We start from the raw sequence: 19,408 nt of genomic DNA on the forward strand, positions 1-19,408 counted from the left end.
ATTTGTGATTCAGCTTGAGCAGCCCCCTTCCTCCGTGTCACCCCGGGGCTCTCCTTCCCTTAGAATGTATTGCTCCCTCTTCTGATTTCACTGTGATTTGAGTGTGATTATGCTATTATATTTATTTCATTATTTTGTATTTGTTTTCACATCTGTCCCTTTGACTGATTGTGAGTGCCTTCATTTCTTATTCAGCTTATGTCTCCAGTACCTGACGCTCAGTAGATATTTTAGTGGATGATGACATGAGTGTATTCCAGTGCTTCTGGCTGGAATTTCTTGTTGAATACAGCCAAGCTTTTTTGTATTTAGTCTTGTTTTTGTGTCCACATCTTTAGACAGAAGTCTAAGGAAATAAGTTATAAAAATTAGTCAAAGTACAATCTTGGAATGTATCATGTTTCTGTCCTGTTTTCTGTTTTTAAAAATGTACTTCTGATATTCCAGTTTATGTGTATATGTGTGTGAATAAATTCCTAATAAATCCTTTTCCTAATTCTCATTGAAAATTATTCATTGAGTAATTTGAGCATTTATATTGTATTATTCATGAAAGTAGTTGATTTTATGTCTCCATTAATTAATTATTAGCTGGGGTAACAAATGGGATTCATAGCAGACTTACAGGCAGTGGAATTAGTTCATTGTAGCTGGGCAGGACTGGCTGAGACCACAGCCTCCACCTGTAGGTGAGGTACCTGAGGCCAGAAGGTGACGGAACCTGTTCACAATAAGAGTCACCCTGGCGCTGGTTCCCTTGACTCCAGGGCATCTCCTGCCATTTTATCCACTACTTCTGCATCTTGTTTGTTTGCCTTATGGTCAGTGTGGAGAAAATAGAAGTACCCCTGAGAATACCACAAAGCAGCATAAATCTGAGTTGCTTGAAAATCTGAAAAGTGAGTTGTTCAAGTTTTCAGGAAACAGAGAGAGGAGAGCGTTTTCCACTTTGAGCAAACAAACTTCAAAAATATTTATTCGAAACTATGTTTCTAACCCTTTATAAAAGCAACTTATGTTCATTGGGGACAACTTGAAATCTGTAGAAAAGTAGAAAGAAGAACTTAAAATTTATTTGTAGTTTTACTACATTCCAATATTTTTTTCTCTTTTAATTGTCGTGATTTTGCTCTTCTCCAAGTGTTTGTGATTATGCTGTCTGGGTAGTTTTACATGTAAAAATTAAAAACAGGCAAATATAAAGTAATATCTCCTACTTATAAAACAGTATAGGTTCTTTGCAGGCTATTAGGAAAATACGGAAGAATATAAAGAAGAAAAATAAATATCCCCATTGAATACTTGATTTAATTTGATTTTGCGTGATCTCGATTAATTTAACATTGTCTTGCTTTTAGGCTATCTAGCCTTTTAAGTATTTTGTGAAACTGAATTGCTTTTAATGCTTTAGTCTTTAAAATAACCACAGTACATTATGAAAATATTGGTTTTATTTTCTAGGTGTCTGGGCCACTAAGCCAATTTTAAAAGGCAAAAAGTTTGGGCCATTTGTTGGTGATAAGAAAAAAAGATCTCAGGTTAAGAATAATGTATACATGTGGGAGGTAAGAAATAATTCTGGTCCTTTGTTTATCAGAGTTATGTACATTTTTTAAGATATTCTATTCTCTTAGGATTTGACATTCTGAAATTAAAATAATCATCTTAATATGTTCTTTAAAATCAAGAATATTTTTGTTAGAGAGAAAATGTGTTTCCTTAGATACAGACTGATTTTACATTTGTATTTTGAAAGTGCTTGGCTGTCCTCAACAATAAATGTCAAATCGACCCTTTATTTGCCTTGTTCAGGACTTTGCAGCCAGGACTTTGGTCTGCCACTTTACAGGCTTGCAGACAGATACCGTAAAAGACACTCCAAGGTGGCCACAAATACAGCGTTGTTAGGGTCTTCTCCGTATTTTAGAAACTAATCTCTGTGTTGCTAGAACATTCAGAGTTGGACATAATTAGCACACGGTATACTTATATAGTGCTTTGGACTTTTAGAAAGGCTTTCATTCTGTTCATTTCACGTTCTCACAACAGTCCTAGAAGAGAGGGAGCGTTCGCACACTCCGTACTCAGGGAAGCCATCCAGAGCAGAGGGAGCAACTCCTCCTTGTGGGGCCCACGTGTTGAGAGTGTTGTCAGTGCAGAACCAGAACCCACGTCTCGTGCCTGGCCGTGTGGCAGTTAAAAATGTTTCATTGGCTTGCCTGGGTTCACATCCCGCCTTTGTAACTTTGGGCAGGGCACTTAACCTCTGGGCCCTAAAACCCGCAATTTAAAAGTGGGGAGAATAAAAAATAATCTCATTAAGAAAGCTGTAAAGATAAAATATCTTGTTATTGTTTCCTGGAGAGTTGCCTGTGAATTCAGCATTTCTGTGGAATTTAATTCAGATCAGGTGCCCTCGGGAAGCTCCTCATGTTCTTGTAGAACTCAATGGTGTGACTCCTTTTTAAAGCAAGTGAAATTTTTTGATGGTAAGGAAAAGCATTTCTTTCAGATTGTCTTAGATTGAATCACATCTGTTTCATATGTAAACATATAAAAGTCTAAAAATAAAATATGCCTAGGAAATGTCTGGACACTTTCCATCAAGAAGTTCTGTGGCATTTGTCCGTTGGAGGTATGTTGCTATTTTTCTCAGTGCTATGAACAGTGTTTCTTGCCTTGAAAATTCTGACGGTTTCTCTACGTAATTTTGAGAGTTTCTTTGAATCCCTTATAATAAATCTAGTGACAGTTAACCCAAGGGGTCTTAGGAAATGACCATTTACCAAGGGAGTGATTACTTTGTGTTATTTCACAACTTTTGAGTGAAAAGGGTGCTGTATTTGTAGAAAAACTGCCCAGCCAAAAAAAATTACTCAAGATAATGCCTGAATGCTTAAAATTGTCTTGACCACAAAATTATGTTCCCAAATAAACAGGATTTTTAATTTTGGAGTTTCCCAAGTGAAACCAGCAAATATGCTCTACCAGGTTAGCGTTAATCCTAGTTAGGATGTGTCAGGGAACCAGGAAATGCTTACTCTAGTTCTGTGTGTATCTAAGGTTGAACAAATGTCATTAATAGTAAACCTAAGTTTATGGTACCTGTTGTACTCGGCATAACAATTTGATATTGTTGGGCATATTATATAAATTATTAACAGTGCCTTTTGTAAATTAAGCTTCATTTGTATTGAAATTCATACAGAGTATGAATTCATAGTAGCTTGGTGAAAATTATAATTTGGAGCCATGATGTATTAGAGATTCGATTTTTCCTATAAACTTGTTAGCACCCCACTGTTAATTTAAGGTGCTTCTACTTATATACTGCCACAGTTTGGGAATCCTTATGACATTGCCAATTCTTGTTAGTCAGGTTTAAACATTTAGTTCTTGTCAAGGCTGGCTTTTCCTCCCTGCAATTAAAAAAAAGAATCTGGCTGTCATTCGGATAGTTTGAACTCTGAGGTATATATTCCATGCAGAAACCTTTAAGCCTTTTGCTATGTTAAAATAAAAGTAGAATATGACATACACATGTGGAGGTATGTATTTGGCAAAGTATAGGAAGCGTAAATTATAATGTACATATTTCTTATAAAGAAGAAAATAAAAATCCAGGTAAAATTTAGTGTTTCCCCATTAACTTATTCCAACCTTGGTCTTCAGAGTTGCAACAGAATGCCCCCAATTAATGTAACAGAAACTGCTGCTTATCATTAAAATCTCATCTTGGCATTTGTTCTTCCCATTAAAGCCCCTTAAGGCCAGTTTATCTTTTTGCGCACTGGTCTTTTGCCTCAGCTAAAACTCCATTTTAAAGCTAATCTGAAAGAAAGTGTTAAATTGCTTTTCTTGAGCCCCTTATTATCTAACACAGTCTTAAGTCCTCTAAGTTTTCACTGAAAGCATTCTATTAAATCAAAACTAATGAGAGAAACCGTAGAGTATCCTCAGGGTGAATGCACAAAACAGTCAGGTTCTGGAAAGAGGAGGGCACTCTTTGGTCAGTTCCTGGTGGGGAATTGCTGGCAGGCTGAAGGCTGGACTTCACGTAATACTGCTCTCAACTCCCCTCCCCCTGAAAAAAACACAAAAACACAAAAAAACAAAAACGCGCACACACACCCTGAGCAATGTGCAGTATTCTAAAGCCACTTCTGGTAAAAGCCCTTCACATTCACTTCCATGGGGCTAAACTTGCTTCTGATGAACAGAACTTTTGAATTGTTTGCATGTTTTAATAAGTCTTTTTTTTTTTTAATTAGCCTTTATTTATTTTTTTTTGCGGTACGCGGTCCTCTCACTGTTGTGGCCTCTCCCGTTGCGGAGCACAGGCTCTGGACGCGCAGGCTCAGCGGCCATGGCTCACGGGCCCAGCCGCTCCACGGCATGTGGGATCCTCCCGGACCGGGGCACGAACCCGTGTCCCCTGCATCGGCAGGCGGACTCTCAACCACTGCGCCACCAGGGAAGCCCAGTCTTTACTTTTTAGAGAGTTTAAGGTTCATAGGAAAATTGAGCAGAAAGTACAAAGAGTTTTGAAATCTCCCACATGAGCCCTACAGACACAACTTCCTCACTATGCACATTTCTACCAGAGTGGGACATTTGTTACAGTTGACACACCATTATCACCCAGAGTCCATGGTTTATATCATGGTGCACTTTTGGTGTTGTACCTTCTATTAAGTCCTTTTTAAATTATAAAGGTAATACATGCTCAACTGTAAAATAATATAAACAATACAGAAAACTATAAACAAGACAGTAAAAATCACCAGTGAACATCATGGTGTGCATTCTTTTAGTTCTGCTTCTCTGTCCTCTCTGTTTTTTTTTCTCTCACACACACTGGTATGTATACAAACACCATATATAGACATTTCATATAGTTGAGATCAAGCAGTATATGTATGCAATTTTGTAATGTGCTTTTTTCTCAATATGTTATGGATGTGTCCATGTCAAATGCTTATCTACATCATTATTTCTTATATAGTACCTAGAATTCCATTGTATCCTTCCACTGTTTAACCAGTGGACATTTAAGTAGTTTTAATCTTTTCATGATATTAACAATTCTTCGGGAGGGAAGGATTGGGAGTTTGGGATTAGCAGATGCTAGTATAGAATGGATAAACAACAAGGTCCTACTGTAAAGCACAGGGAACTATATTCAATATACTGTGATAAACCATAAGAGAAAAGAATATGAAAAAGAATACATAGATATATATAACTGAATCACTTTGCTGTACAGCAGAAAATACAACATTGTAAATCAACTATATTTCAATAAAATTAAAAATAAAAACAATTCTTCAAAGTATGAAACTCACTGTGTATACATTTTTGTTCACTTGTCTGGTTATCTTCTTAAGATAAATTCCTAGAAGTATAATAGTTAAATCAAAAGTTATGTACATTTTAATTTTTGGTAAATTTTCCTAACAGGCCTCCAAAAGGATTGTACTAATTTACATAGCTACCAAGAGTAAATATTCCTTCCTAGTTTTTTTTTTTTTGTTTTTTGGCCGTGCCAGACGGCATGTGGGATTTTAGTTCCCCGACCAGGGATTGAACCTGTGCCCCCTTCAGTGGAAGCGTGGAGTCCTAACCACTGGACTCCTGGGGAAGTCCCTTCCTAACTCTTTAAAACCAGTACTGTTAATGTTTTTAATAGTTTCTTCCCCCCATTCTTAATAGATGAAAACTGATAGTTCACTGCTTGCATTTGCATGTTATTCATTTAGGCAACAAATTTTGAGTCAGGTGGATGGAGGGAAGAAGTAGAATTGCATTTCAACTGAAATTGATAGAGAATTTATTTCTCTATAATGAGAAGACTTAAATGTAATTTTTTTCGGAAGTGAAAACAAACTTTTTATCATTCAGCACTGTTATGATCAGATATTAACAAGTACATTTCATGATCTTTACTATCTCAATTCTTCTAATTTCAAATTATTTCTAATTAAAAAATGGAGGCAAGAAGATATGAGACCAGAGAAGTCAACCAGCTGATTCTACAGAACCTTTTTTCAGAAAGTACCACTCAGCTCTTACTGCTCCTTTCCAGCCTCTCAACCATGCCTAGTATGCTAGTAAAAGACCTGGATCACTAGGGAAATCCAACCTGCCACCTGTTTTTTTACAGTCCGAGAGCTAAGAATGGATTTTATGCTTTTAAGTAATTTTAAGTAATTTTAAACAAAGATCAAATGTTTTGTGACATATGAAAATTATATGAAATTTAAACTTCAGTTCATTAATAAAGTTTTGTTGGAACACAGAACATTCATTTGTTTACATATTACCTGTGGCTGCTTTTGCCCTACAGTGGCCAAGTTGAGCAGTTGTGACAGAGACCATATGGCTTGTAAAACTGAAAATATTTTCTGGCCCTTTATAGAAAGTTTGCTGAGCCCTGGTCTCTGTGTGTGAAAAAGAGAAGCAGTGGGAGTGAGTGTGGTGATGTCTGGGGTCTTAGGTTTACTGTGAAGCTGTGTGGTTAATAGGAGTGCAAAGATTTGGAACTTGGTACTTAAAAGTGGGCTAGCCATAGATTTCATTGTCGTAGAAACTGCTATACCAATCATATTTCTCTCAGGAACTTCAGGAGGGTGAGGACGTTGAAGTGCAGAGAATTAAGCGACCTTTTTGAATGAGTTAACTTGTACTTAGATTGGCAGCTTGGTATGGTGCAAGACAAAAATTCTCTTTGAGAGTTTATTTATTTACTTATTTAACCCCTCTTTGTTAATAAACTCTTACCATGTGCTGGGCACTGTCCTCAATTCTGGAGCACTGAGCTTGCCATATAACATTTGTGGTATTGTGTAGACTACTGACAGTACCCCATGGGGATTTTTGTTTGTGGAATAAAAGAATACTAGAAACACCCTAAATCTTTCCACAGATGAGAAATCTGAGATGAGTGCAGATGACCTGCTTAATGTCTGAAACTGTCGGTTTTGGAGTTAGGTCTAGAGCCCAGGTTTCTCGGTTGCCTATTCAGTACTCTTCCCACCAACAGAGCCTAGAGATTATTACTCTTTTTTGTGTTGTGGACCCTTTTGAAAATCTCCCCAGAAAATATACAAATGCACATATATACACAACATTTTTTTACATGATTTCTAGGGTTACATGGAATTTTTAAACATCCGTCATCCAGAGTTAGAATTTCTAATTTAAGAATGAGTTATTTCATTCATCCTGTGGAGGTTGATTGGGGGCCTACTTTGAACCTGTCAACATTTATTGAGCATCTGTTGTGCGGGTTTCCAGAAATATTTGTGTGGTCGTAGGTATGAAACTTACTCAAAGTAGTTTCAAATGAGGGTCAAGGGTCAGGCAGTGTGGGGTTTTGGTAATGATGGCTCTGGGACTGGGCTTTGCAGGTTTGAGAGGCCCAGCTGTTTAGTTTTTAAATTTGTATTTTAGAATCACCTATAGGTTGGCTTATTGTAGTAAAATGTGCTACCACCTATTAGATTTTTTATTTCCCTTATTCTAGAATCTTCAGAATATTTCAGATACAGTGATGCTTTTGAATAGCTCTTAAAAGAAGCCCTGGTTTTCTAAAGCAATCTACCAAAGATCCATTTTTGTCTATAGCTCTTGGAAAGTTACTTCTGTAGGGTGGTGTCTTATGGTCCTTAACAAGCCCTCTGGGTGTCTAATTCTGGAACTCAAAAACAAATGGAATGTGAACAGACCAAGAAGGTGTAGTGTTTTCTAGGTAGCAGTGTTAATACAATTCTTTATATCTTATAAAGACATAATTTTTATTAAATGTTTTCCTTGAAATGCTCTTATTCCAAAAGGTTATCCTTTTTTTTCCTTTATCCTTACTTTTATTTATTTATTTATTTTTCTTTTTGCGGTATGTGGGCCTCTCACTGTTGTGGCCTCTCCCGTTGTGGAGCACAGGCTCCGGATGCGCAGGCCCAGCGGCCATGGCTCACGGGCCCAGCCGCTCCGCGGCATATGGGATCCTCCCAGACCGGGGCACGAACCCGTATCCCCTGCATCGGCAGGCGGACTGTTAACCACTGTGCCACCAGGGAGGCCCTATCCTTACTTTTAAATGAGGATAACAAGCTCCTCATAGATTTGTTTGGCTACAAATGAGATCATGTATATGAAAATACTTGATATGGATGACTCTGGCTAATAAGTAAATATTAGTTGAACCTGAACATCAAAGAGAAACTCTTGAATGATTATGTAGAGGATAAAGACACTTTTTAAAAAAAAATGGTTGCATATTTAAAGATTACTGATCTTTATTTTTTGCTTAGAATTTCATTCTCTTCTAATGTTAGAGTACGGGCTATAATTTGAACCAAGAAGTTAGAGTACTGTGTGGGGGGAAGTCCTGGAATTGACTTCTGAATGCACACTGAGTTATTATTTACTTACGGAAATGCATTGGAGGTAAATGTCATACAGGTTGGGCGGCTAGTGGAGATGTGAACCTTCTGTCTCCCCTTTACTCCTTTTGTCAGTCTAAACACATGGAAATATAATTAGATGTTGTCTGTCTTCCAGGGACAGACAGGGAAGGTGGAAAATGATCATAATGTTGGAAATTCAACAAGCTAGATCCCCAGAGAAAAGAGATGAGAAGGGACCTCAGACAGTATAACAAACCAGAGCCACTGGAATGGAGCTTGGACCTCCAGGAGAGGTTCTGTGTCCATCAACAGTGTGTTAGAGCTCTAGGCTACATACAGGTGGAGGGGCAAGTCCAGAGAACAGCCAACGGAAGGCTTTATTTCTGAAGAGTCTAACTGTGGCGGGACTGGTTTGGATGAGTAAAAGACTTAGCTCAGCGTGAGGAGGTGTCTTCACTGCTCTGCCTTAATTCCTGGGAGTGATTTCTGTTAAAGAAGGTTGGTTACTGCAAGTTGAGAGTGGGTAAGGACCTCAGGCAAACAGTTGAGGGTTGGAATGATGATACATTCATGTTAATTGAATGAGGGTTTTTTTTTTAAATTTGCAAATTTGAATTAATACATGTATATTATAACAAGTAAATGATCAGTTAAGACCCTCACCCCCAACCCATGAGATAATAATAACTGTGTTTAACAGTTTGGTTCTGTACAGACCTTTCTCTGTCTGTCAGGAGGATATCATTTTGAATGTGCTTTTAAATTGGAGTGTGTGCTAAAATGTGAATTTAGATTATTTTTAGGGCTTTTGAAATGATTGGATTAAATTGAATTGAAATTGGGTGGTGTGAAAATTACATTCTGTTTGACAGTGAGTTAATACCTAGTCTTTGTTTAGTGGTGGGGGGGAAAGGAGGTTAGGCCTGGATGACCCAGGGGCGGTTAAGGATGGGAGGAGGGGGTTGGAAAGAGAGAAAAACAGAAATGGAGCAGTAAATGCGGGAACCAGGTTTGAATCCTGGCTCTGACTCTCAGTGACTTCAGAGTTCTAGTCAAGTTATCATCTTTCCCTAGTGTCCTCATGTATAAAAGGGACTTAATAATATGTCATAGGGTTCTTGTAAAGGTTAAATAAAATAACACATGGAGCATCTAGCCCAGTGCTTGGCATAGAGATGCTTCCGTTCCTTCAATTCTTCCTCTCCAAACAGGGAATTTCCATTTGAAAGTTAACTTGTAAAAATTGTTTTATAATAGTACATAATCAGGTACCCTTGCTTTGTTAAAAGGGACTGTTTATAGAGGAAAAATTATTGATTATATGGAAGTATTTCTCCTTGGGATCAAGTCAGCTGAGTATTTCTTAGTCATTATCAAGATTTGGAAATAGACTTGTTATGCATCATTGTTGAGTTTGAGCTGGGCTGGGAGTTTTACCTGCCTTTGCATTGTCTCTGCCCGAAAGGAAGGGATTCTGATTCTCCCTGTCTTTCCACTACCTGAGCCTCGTGGTGTTACGGTACGTGTGCCGTCTAGTAATTTGTACTTACATTAAGCAAAATTCTGTCACATTTTAAAAGATAGGTCCTTTGTGTCAGTCACTGAAGTTAATTCTGACTGGAAACCAAAGTTTGACCAACTGAGGTAGGAATTGTATGAAAACACGCTTTCATCCCAGTTCCTAATTACAAGGTTTGACTCTCAATAAAAGTGAGAAAGCTACATATTTTTAAAGAACTTTGTATGTGTGTTGATGATGACGGGAAGAGGATGGGGGCTGTGAGCCTAGCATTCAGCAGATCTTGGCTGCCTTTCTTCAGACTTGGGTTTTCATTCATTCTCCCCACCTACTTCCCTTTTTTTACTTAGAGATTATACTAAATCAGTGGAGGAAAGGTAGACAATTCAGATGGGCAGAAGAAAATAAAAATTACGAATAATCCCACGTCTCCGAGAAAACCATTATTAACATAGTCACGTATTTAAGTTTCAGGTTATTTTTCTCTTCATATATTAATATGTTTAAAACAATAATGGTATCATCTAAGCCATACTTTATATAAATGGCTTTGTTCAATCATCAGTGTATTATGACTTTTGTACTGATAAGTATATTTCCACAACTTCTGGTTATCTTTGTTTTCTCCTAATTATAGAGATAATGTGTATTTACTGAAAAAATTCTTAAGGAGTACAAAGATACCAGAAAATACAGGTTTCCACTTGAGTCAGTCATTCATACAACAGTATTTTTTAAGGTCTGCTTAGTATTCCACTATATGCCTGGATTGTCATACTGAGCTCATCTGTGGTGGTCTCCATTTAGCAATGAATTAGAAACAGTCTGTAGTAAACCACGCTGCTGTGAACATCTTCGTACATACATCGTGATGATTGCCCGGTCATCTCATGAGAATAAATTCTTACAGGTGTATATGCTGGTTAAAGTGTGTGTACATTTTAAAGTTCTTTGGTCAATATTTCTTAATTCCCTCCAGAAAAAATTAAACCAATTTATTCTCTGATTAGTATTTTGGGGGAATGTCTTGCTTTCTAATCCTGTTTTTTTTTTCCCCCTTTAAAAAACAATTTTTACCAGTTTGACAGGTAAAAACATTACTTAATTTGGAGTTATTTTTGATTATTAGGTAAATTTAATTTTTTTTCTGCGAGGTCTTGGCCATGGGCATTCCTTTGTGAATTACTTGTTTGCACATTGTAAAAAAATTGAATTGTTCATCTTTTTATATAAAACTAAGTATTTTAGTTTAAGCATGACTTAGTAGATGCCTTAGTCTCTTTTGTAACAAAACGAGCTGTACATAAATACTTAACTCAAGTGGAACACCTTGCTCTTTGCAAAGGTCTTTATTGACCTGGGAGCCAGGAAATTTCAGCACAGCCTTATTATTATTCTCCAGCTGGCCTATAGATTCTTGATGCCTCTCTCCAGCTGCCTTTAACTGTGTGGGATTTTCCAGCACCATCTCTGCGTTTGTCTGTAGCTGTGTCAGTATATGCGTGGGGAGTGAGTGGGACTCTGCTATCTATGGTGATAAATCCAAACAAGACTTTTTATTCCTAAGTTAATAAAAAGTAACTAATATGGACTGACACTGTTAAAAGACCAACTGACTACTCCATTTTCCTTATTTTATCATGCTGGCAAACAGGGCAAAAATATCTCTTAAACATTTTAATGTAAAGTAGCTTAAGTTATTTTGGTGTGGAAAGTTTAAATTTTGTACTGTGATTCTGTCTCTTCCTAACATACCATGTGGGGCTGCACTTTCGCTTTATTTTAAAGGGAGAGGAGCGTGTCTGCGTGTGCTTGCATGTGTACAAGCTGAGGGTGAGTGTGACAGTTTGAAAAGGACTCAAGTGTGACATGGATAACCTCTTTTTAGAATGGTGCAGATAGGTGTTTTAGTAAACAACCAGTTTTTGAATAAACTCACTGTGGGTACTTATGGGATAGTGAAAATATTGACACTTCGTGGTGACTAAACAGAGTAACCACAAAGCACTTTCTAGCATGGCACCTGTCACATAGTAGATGCTCATTAAATGATGACAGTTATATGTTCGTATATCATTTCATTAATTTCATAGTTATTTATTGAGAGCCTACTCTCTGCCAGGCACTGGTCAGGGTTTTGGAGTTACTGCAGTGAATGAAAAGACTGAAATGTCTTCTCACGGAGCTAATACTCTGGTGTGGGGAGATAGTCACTAAATAAGTAAGTAAGTAGATGATCCCACACTTTAAAAGAGCACAAGTACCATGAAGAAAAATAAATCGGGGAGATGACTGGAGGTGCTGATGGGCAGCAAAGGATTCACAGCTTTAGCTAGGGTGGTCAAGGAAGGCACTGTTAAGTAGAGGTCAAGCAGAGCTTGGATTAATCCCATCTTTACTACTGTGAGTGACTTTGGGAAAGGCATTTAATCTTTGATCCTTAATTTCCACGTTACAATAAGGGATAATAATGAACTTGATGCATAAGGTTAAATGAGATAATACAGAAAGCATGTAGCATTATGTCAGATATCTAACTCGCAGGAAGAAAGTGTGGTTCGTGGCTAGGAAGGTGGGCACTGCCCTGGCAGTCACAGGCTGGGAGACACAGGCATGCCCAGAGGAGCCGAGAGTGGGGGCTTTGTTCCTGCAGGGAAGCTGCAGCAAACAACAGTGTTTAATGTGGGTAGGAGAGAAAAGAAGAAATGAGTGGTGGGAGTCTTGGCTGTGTATGTGTAGGGAAGAAACAGAAGCATCAAGATCCTCTCCTTTCTTCCAAAAGCGAAAGTAAAAGACTCATTCCTTTTGCTATGTTTTTGACAGGACTGTCACCAGTTGATTCTGCAGTTCTATTTCAGTGCCTAATCAAGTGTTTTACAGTCTAATTTTGGGGAAGTAAAACCTAGATAAATCTATGTATGTATATACAAAGAAAGTTAAAAATAGCTGCTCAGTAGATCGTGTTTAAGATGAAGGAATGAATGCTGGAAGCATCTGGGAGGAGGAATTGACTGAGAGAGGATGATCAGGGGAAGCTTCTTGCAAGAGTAGAGTTGATCTGACTGCTCAAAGAGGGGTCGGCTTTTTGGTCTTGTTTCGGAAGGACACCGATATTCCCTGCTCTGGATAGAGAAGGTTTTAAGGTCAGCGGAGTTTGCAAAAGCATCATACCCTGTCACCCACGTGGAGGTTCACACTGCATGTTCACTTACTGAAGTTTCTGTCAGCCCTTCAGTAAAGGCACCCGCTGAGCTGTGAACCCCAGCAGGACTGGGCCTCCACAGTCGACTTGCAGAACAGCCCAGAAAGCTCAGGGCATGCGGGTGCTGTGGAGCACCGCTGCGGACTCCCTCTTCCTCTGTTACCCTGGAGGGAGCAGCGCTGTCACTCGTCTTTGTGTACTTATTTGCGAAGCATTTGGAGATCATCAAGCACATTTCCTTATAGCACTTGAAGTTTAGGAGAAAAAAAATTACACCCAAATAGAAAAATAACTAGTGAGGATTATACAATTTTGGATCTCAGTTTTCATCTTTATTTTCCTTTTTCCTGTTGCTTATTTATTTTGTTTCGGTGAAATGCTTTATAGAGTATTTGCGTATAATGAGCAAGAACTGTCTTAGAAGTTGAAAATGGAAACCTTTAAACGATATTTTATTTTAACAAAATGTGTTTTTCCCCCTCCCAAGGTCTATTACCCAAATTTGGGGTGGATGTGCATTGATGCCACCGATCCAGAGAAGGGGAACTGGCTGCGCTATGTGAATTGGGCTTGCTCAGGAGAAGAGCAAAATTTATTTCCACTGGAAATCAACAGGGCCATTTACTATAAAACTTTAAAGGTAAGAGTGTTAGAATTAGCCTGCCGGTACTCCGCATGCGTTACTCTGCATGCGTTTCTGCAAACGCTGTCCTCAGTCGTGACCATGGGGAGTGACTTTGCAGAACTTGAAAGGGTTCTATTTGAAAGTGGTTCTTCGACACAGTGAAAGGTCTGTGTTTTAAATATACAGTTGCCACTGCTTCGTGTGAGGAAGGGCACTAAAGCAGGAAGATCGTGTTAAGTAATTACATACGGCATCTTTATAGATACTGATGAGTTAAGCATGTGGCAGCTACTTCCCTCCTCTTAAGATACAGATGCATTGGGAACTGTCTGACTGGCCAATTTATCTAACTGTAAGAAACTCTCGATAGCTCTGGCGGTTCTGTGTTAACTGAAAACACATTCTTAGTCTTCAGTATAGTGTAGCTTTGGATTACCTTTTCTTTTCCCTAAATTTTATTCAGAATGGAAATTACACAGAACATGTTTCTTACTTCTTCTAAATTTTTATTTGGAGACATTAATTGTTGAGGAAAATCAACAAGTAATGTAAAGAAGAGGAAAATCATTTTTTAGAGTTTGTGGTGAGGTCAGAGGTCACTGAGTACATTCAGGGAAGTTAGAATTAGGAAGCGTTGTTATATCTGCAACAAGCAAGCCCACATCTGTCTCCCTCGTTTTTATGTTCTCCTGGAAGGCAAATCTGCACTCATCCTGCAGGGAAATGTTCTCTAAGGCAGAGTCTTGAGGCTCTAAAGATAGATGAGTGTTGCTTTTTGCTTTTTGGAATAAGTATGTTTGCTAAAGTTGCTGTAAGGCAGATTTTTCCTTATTCACTTACTTCCATTAAAAATGTCATAGACTGGGGGACAGTCCATGAAAAAAATTATCTCCATGTAGGTGAAAACTCTTGATGAACAAACATTTAAGATGATGGTCAGCTTTGTAGCATGCTAAGTTTTGCCTGTGTGTGGCACTAGGACTTTTGGAAGTTAACTTAGCTTATAGCTGTTTAACTTTCCTTTGTATTTTTCCCTGTCATCTTTAGGCAGTTGGATTGCCCTTTACCTCATATAAACCCACGTCCTTGCTTTCAATTCCTGTAGGAAATATTTTCTTTTGTGGTACTTCCTCATTTAAAACCTCTATAAACTTCTTTCTGCTGGATTGTAATAGCATGATTTTCTGGCAGGCATTACTGTACAATTTTGTTACACTGGAGTTTGAAATTGGATTCAAAATTTGATTCAAGAATGCATTCTGTTCTCAAATTGATTTAAAGTGAGAGTTACATCTGGTTGAATCAGTGAGGCAGAATTCTGGTGGAGATGAAGTACCAGCGAGGGGAGGCATATGAGACACCTGAGGGAGTAGTAATGAGGTTCCAGGGCAGAGGAAGCCCAGGGAGATACTGGGGCACTTGGCAGTTCTTTCATCAGACCTCAAGTTAAGATGTGTTCATCTCAGATAGCAAAGCCGAGAACCGTTGAGAAGCAAGAGAGAAATAGTGTTTGGGAGTGAACTCTGGAGCCAGACTCCTGGATTAAATCCTGGCTTGCTGTGTGACCCAAGGCAAGTCATTGTGATTTTACTAGCTGCGTAACTTTAGGCAAGTCACTTTCCTGTGCCTCAGTTTCCTTATTTGTAAGATACAGATAATTATAGGGTTGACCTCATATGGTTATCATGGGTGATTGTGGGTAGATTTCTAGCACCTAGTAAGTGCTACATAAATGATAGCTGTTATTTTTGGCAAGGCAGTGTAGTGTCATGGTTAGGGCTGGGGACTCTGGAGCAGACTGCCTTGTGAGCAAATTTTGGCTTCGAGATATGTGACCATGAGAAGTTATACCCTCTGTCTTAGTTTTCTCATCTGTAAAAATGGAAGTAATAGTAAAAATTAATAATACAGTTGTGAAAATTAAACAAACCAATATGTGTAAGATTCTGTGAAGAGTTTCTAGTCTAACCTAAGTACTCAAAGTACTACTACTATTATTTTTACCTTTCTTTGTTGGAAGTAACATAGCTCTGATCTTTGCAGACCTCCCCCAATACTGACCTTTGATGTTTGCTCAAGTATGTATGGCCTTTCAGATTCCTTACTTGTGATTATATTCTTCTAGGTAAAGCTTTCTGTGGGTTAGGTTTTGTAAATAAATTACATGTGATGTTCTGTATCACCTTCTCACCTATAACCTAGGTAATCACATGGTTTTGTTTGTAATATGATTAAAAACTGTTTTAAATTCCTGAAGGTTAATTGTTAGCTTGCTCTCCATTCATTCATCTATTTATTAGTTAAGCAAATACTGAGTGTCTGCTATGTACCAGGTATTCTCTTATAGTGGTGAACAGAACAGACAAGGTCTCTGGTCTCATGGAGCTTCCAGTTTATGGGGGAGGTGGCAGATAATAAACAAGTGAATAAGTAAACAAAATAATTTCAGATAGTGATAAGTGCACTGAAGACAATAAAATGTGTTAGATTGTCCAGGTAGGGGGAGGGCTGCTTTAGCTGTGGTAGGTCAGGGAAGACAAGACATGGGGACACCTCTTCCCTTCCCCCACTGGCATGGGAAGGAGCCAGCCACTCGAAGATCTCTGCTGGAAGAGCAGTTCAGGAAGAGGGGCGCTGGAGAAGCAAAGGTATTGAAGTGGGAATAAGCTAGATTTTTGGGGGGGTTTTGTTTGTTTGTTTGTTTTTAAAGGAATAGAACAAAGGCTGGCTTGGCTAGAGCAAGGAGAGGTGGTGAATGAGGCTGGTGAGGTGGGCAGGGGCTAGATCAGGGGCCTACTGGCCTGTAGGGAAACGTATGAGTTTTAGTCCTCAGTTCACCCATTTGAGAATTGAAGCTGTCTGACCCGTGACTTTTAAAAGATCATGCTGGGGGATAGATGGTAGGTGGGTAAGCGTGGAATGCTTTGTGTGTTCTCATAATTCTGGAGTATTTCTCTTAATTTGACCTAGTGTCAGGAATATTTATGGCAACCCTTGCCTGTACCTAATTGGTCTGGTAAAATTTCAAGTTTATATTTACTGATATTTAGAGAAGAGAGAGTGCTTCATTCTATAAGCCTGTCAGAACCCAAAGGAAGAGTTTAAAGTCTTCCTGTTGTTGTTTTTGTTAAATATCAAAATATATTTAAAAAAAGGTTGTTTGGACTTTTGACTTTATTTCTTTTAATGTGGGTTTATATTTCCTGTGTTTAAGGACATACATTTTCTTTTCTTCTGAAATTTGACTTACAAAATCTTAAATGCGCTAAGCAGTGCAGAAGAAAAAACTACAGTACAGAAGCAGTCGTTGATTTTAAAAGATGTATTATTTTCCTCTTCATAAAGCCCTGTTATTTGTGTAACTGTTTTAATAGAAAGTTGGGAAGTACATAGCTCAATAATGTAATGATCATCTCAGTTGCTAACAATTTTGAAGGTTGTTCAGTAGCTAACAAATCAGGTTGCTCCTAATCTAGCTATAGCTATTTAGTTCATTAACAACCATTTAGAAATTGTATATTAGATTTGAGGTAAAAACAGATACTGGGGTGTTTTGTGGTTTTTGCAACAACAAAATTGTACCCTCCTAAGTAGAGAGTTTGTGCTGATATTTAACTTCACCCTGTTGCTAGTACAGTTAGTCCTCTGCACAAGGTTGGAGTGGAATGAACGTAGACGCTTAGGCTGAGTCGGGGAGGAATCTCGAAGGTGTCCAGTAGGTTCTTCTAGCCAGTGTGCTGGTTATGCTGTTTGGTTTCGGAAGAAATGGGGAATATACTTTCCCTCACTCCTTTGCATGTTCTTTTTTACTTTTGTTTTATTTAAGACTTTACATATCTCTGCAAACCCTAATCATTTCAAGTATTATATGATACCACCATTTCATAAATATGTGACTTGTAACAAAAACATAGAGAAGAAGCATACTATATATACATTTGGAGCTAGAAATAATTTACTTAAATAAAGAAGCTCATTCCTTCAACAAAAACAGGTTAGCTCATAAGAGTGCCAAAAGGCATCTGTAATGGCTATTTTAACTCATTAAGATTTTATACATTAGATTAAGGTTTTTTTTTGTTTTGTTTTAGGTGTAACTGACTCAAGAAGGGAAATAATACATTGGTTTAACGATTAAAAAATGGCAGGTTTTAGCCATCCTTGGAGGAACAAAGGAAACAGTGGCTTGTTCTTTTATCTTAAAGAATTTAGAATATTTAAAAATTTGGACTATATAAACATTGAGTTCTGCAGAGAATGAAACAAAATAATATTTACTTTCAAAGACTTTATCTAGACTAGAAGGTATGTTGAAGTGAAGAACTAGGTTGTTTCTAAATGGACATCTTAGATGGAATTCCTCCTGCCCCTAAAACAAGGGTATCCTTTTCCATAACTATAGTGCAGCGATCAAAATCAAGAAGCTCACACTGGCACAGTGTTTTATAAGCTAATCTATACACTTTATTCAAATTTTGTCAGTTCCAATCATGTCCTTTTAGGCAAAGAAAACTCCATTGCATTCAGTTGTGATGTCTCATCGGTCTCCTTAGTTTGTATAGCACCTCAGTCTTTGTCTTTTATAACATTTCAGTTTTGAGAGAACTGATCAGTAATTTTTGTAGAATGTCCCACAGTTTGGCCTTCTCTTAAGTTTCATCATGATTGAATTACATTTATGCATTTTCAGCAGAAGTGATGCTTCACTTCATCTCCAGAAGTGATGCTGTATTTTCTGTGCATCATATCAGGAGGCATATGATGTTGACTGGTCTTATTATAAAGGTACTGTTTTTCTCTTTGTCATTAATAAATGTTTTATGGGGAGATATTTTGAGACCATGCAAATATTTTGTTATTCCTCAAACTTTAATCTACTAGTTTTAGCATCCATTGGTGATTCTTGCCTAAATCAATTATTAATCTGTGATGGTTGTCCAGTTGTGATTTTCTAATTCCATTATTTCTTTTTCATTAATTAGTTGGGATCTACTATAGGAAGGGCTCTCCTTCTTATTTATTTACTTGTCCATTCATTCATTCATTTCTTCATTCATTCATATCAGTATGGACTCATGGATTTTTATTTTATTCACTGGGTTTTAGGTGGAATTTTACTTGTGTTCATACTCTTGGAACTTTTTGAACAGATGAGTCATTGTGAGAGAAACCAATAAGCCATTTCCTTCAATGTTACTTAGGAGTGTAATCTTTCCACTCAGTATATTTTTTCTTCACGATCTTGTCCTCTAGGTATAATCAGCATGGTGGTGGGGTACATGACTGTTAAGAATTCATGTTTTAGGAGCATGACACGTGAGGTATTTTTAGGCATTTCTTTCTAAATTTAAAAGTTGTCTTGTAGACTCGAGGTGTAGTACAGAGGGCAAGGCAGTGAATTCTCCAAGGACCGGAGCAGGTTGGCAGCAGAGCAGAGACAATACACTGCCAGGACGCTCGCGTCCTCAGCACCGCCCCTTCTTTTAGCATTTCCGTGATATAATTAGCGGTGCTTTATAAATGTGCACTGGCATGTAGGTCTTATCATGCTTAACTTGCTCTTGGACTCTGAAACCTGCGCTGATAATTAGCTTTCATCACGTCTTCCAAACTGCCAGGGTGTTTTAAATTATGCTTTAATTTTCTCATCAGCT

The 19,408-nt window shown here is 37.9% G+C and overlaps 1 protein-coding gene across 4 annotated transcripts in view; it reads left to right on the forward strand.

Moving 5' to 3' along the window:
- The window catches only part of PRDM2 (PR/SET domain 2), a 112,307-nt gene that overhangs the window by 30,087 nt on the left and 62,812 nt on the right, over window positions 1–19,408 (forward strand). For all 4 annotated transcript variants that reach the window (XM_060088997.1, XM_060089000.1, XM_060088999.1 and 1 more), the window contains 2 exons: window positions 1,462–1,565; window positions 13,617–13,769. In XM_060088997.1, coding sequence (XP_059944980.1) covers window positions 1,462–1,565; window positions 13,617–13,769 — 257 coding nt within the window. The remainder of the gene's footprint in view (window positions 1–1,461; window positions 1,566–13,616; window positions 13,770–19,408) is intronic.

The sequence above is a fragment of the Mesoplodon densirostris genome, chromosome 2 (genome assembly GCF_025265405.1).
Source record: "Mesoplodon densirostris isolate mMesDen1 chromosome 2, mMesDen1 primary haplotype, whole genome shotgun sequence".
Taxonomy (NCBI): Eukaryota; Metazoa; Chordata; class Mammalia; order Artiodactyla; family Ziphiidae; genus Mesoplodon; species Mesoplodon densirostris.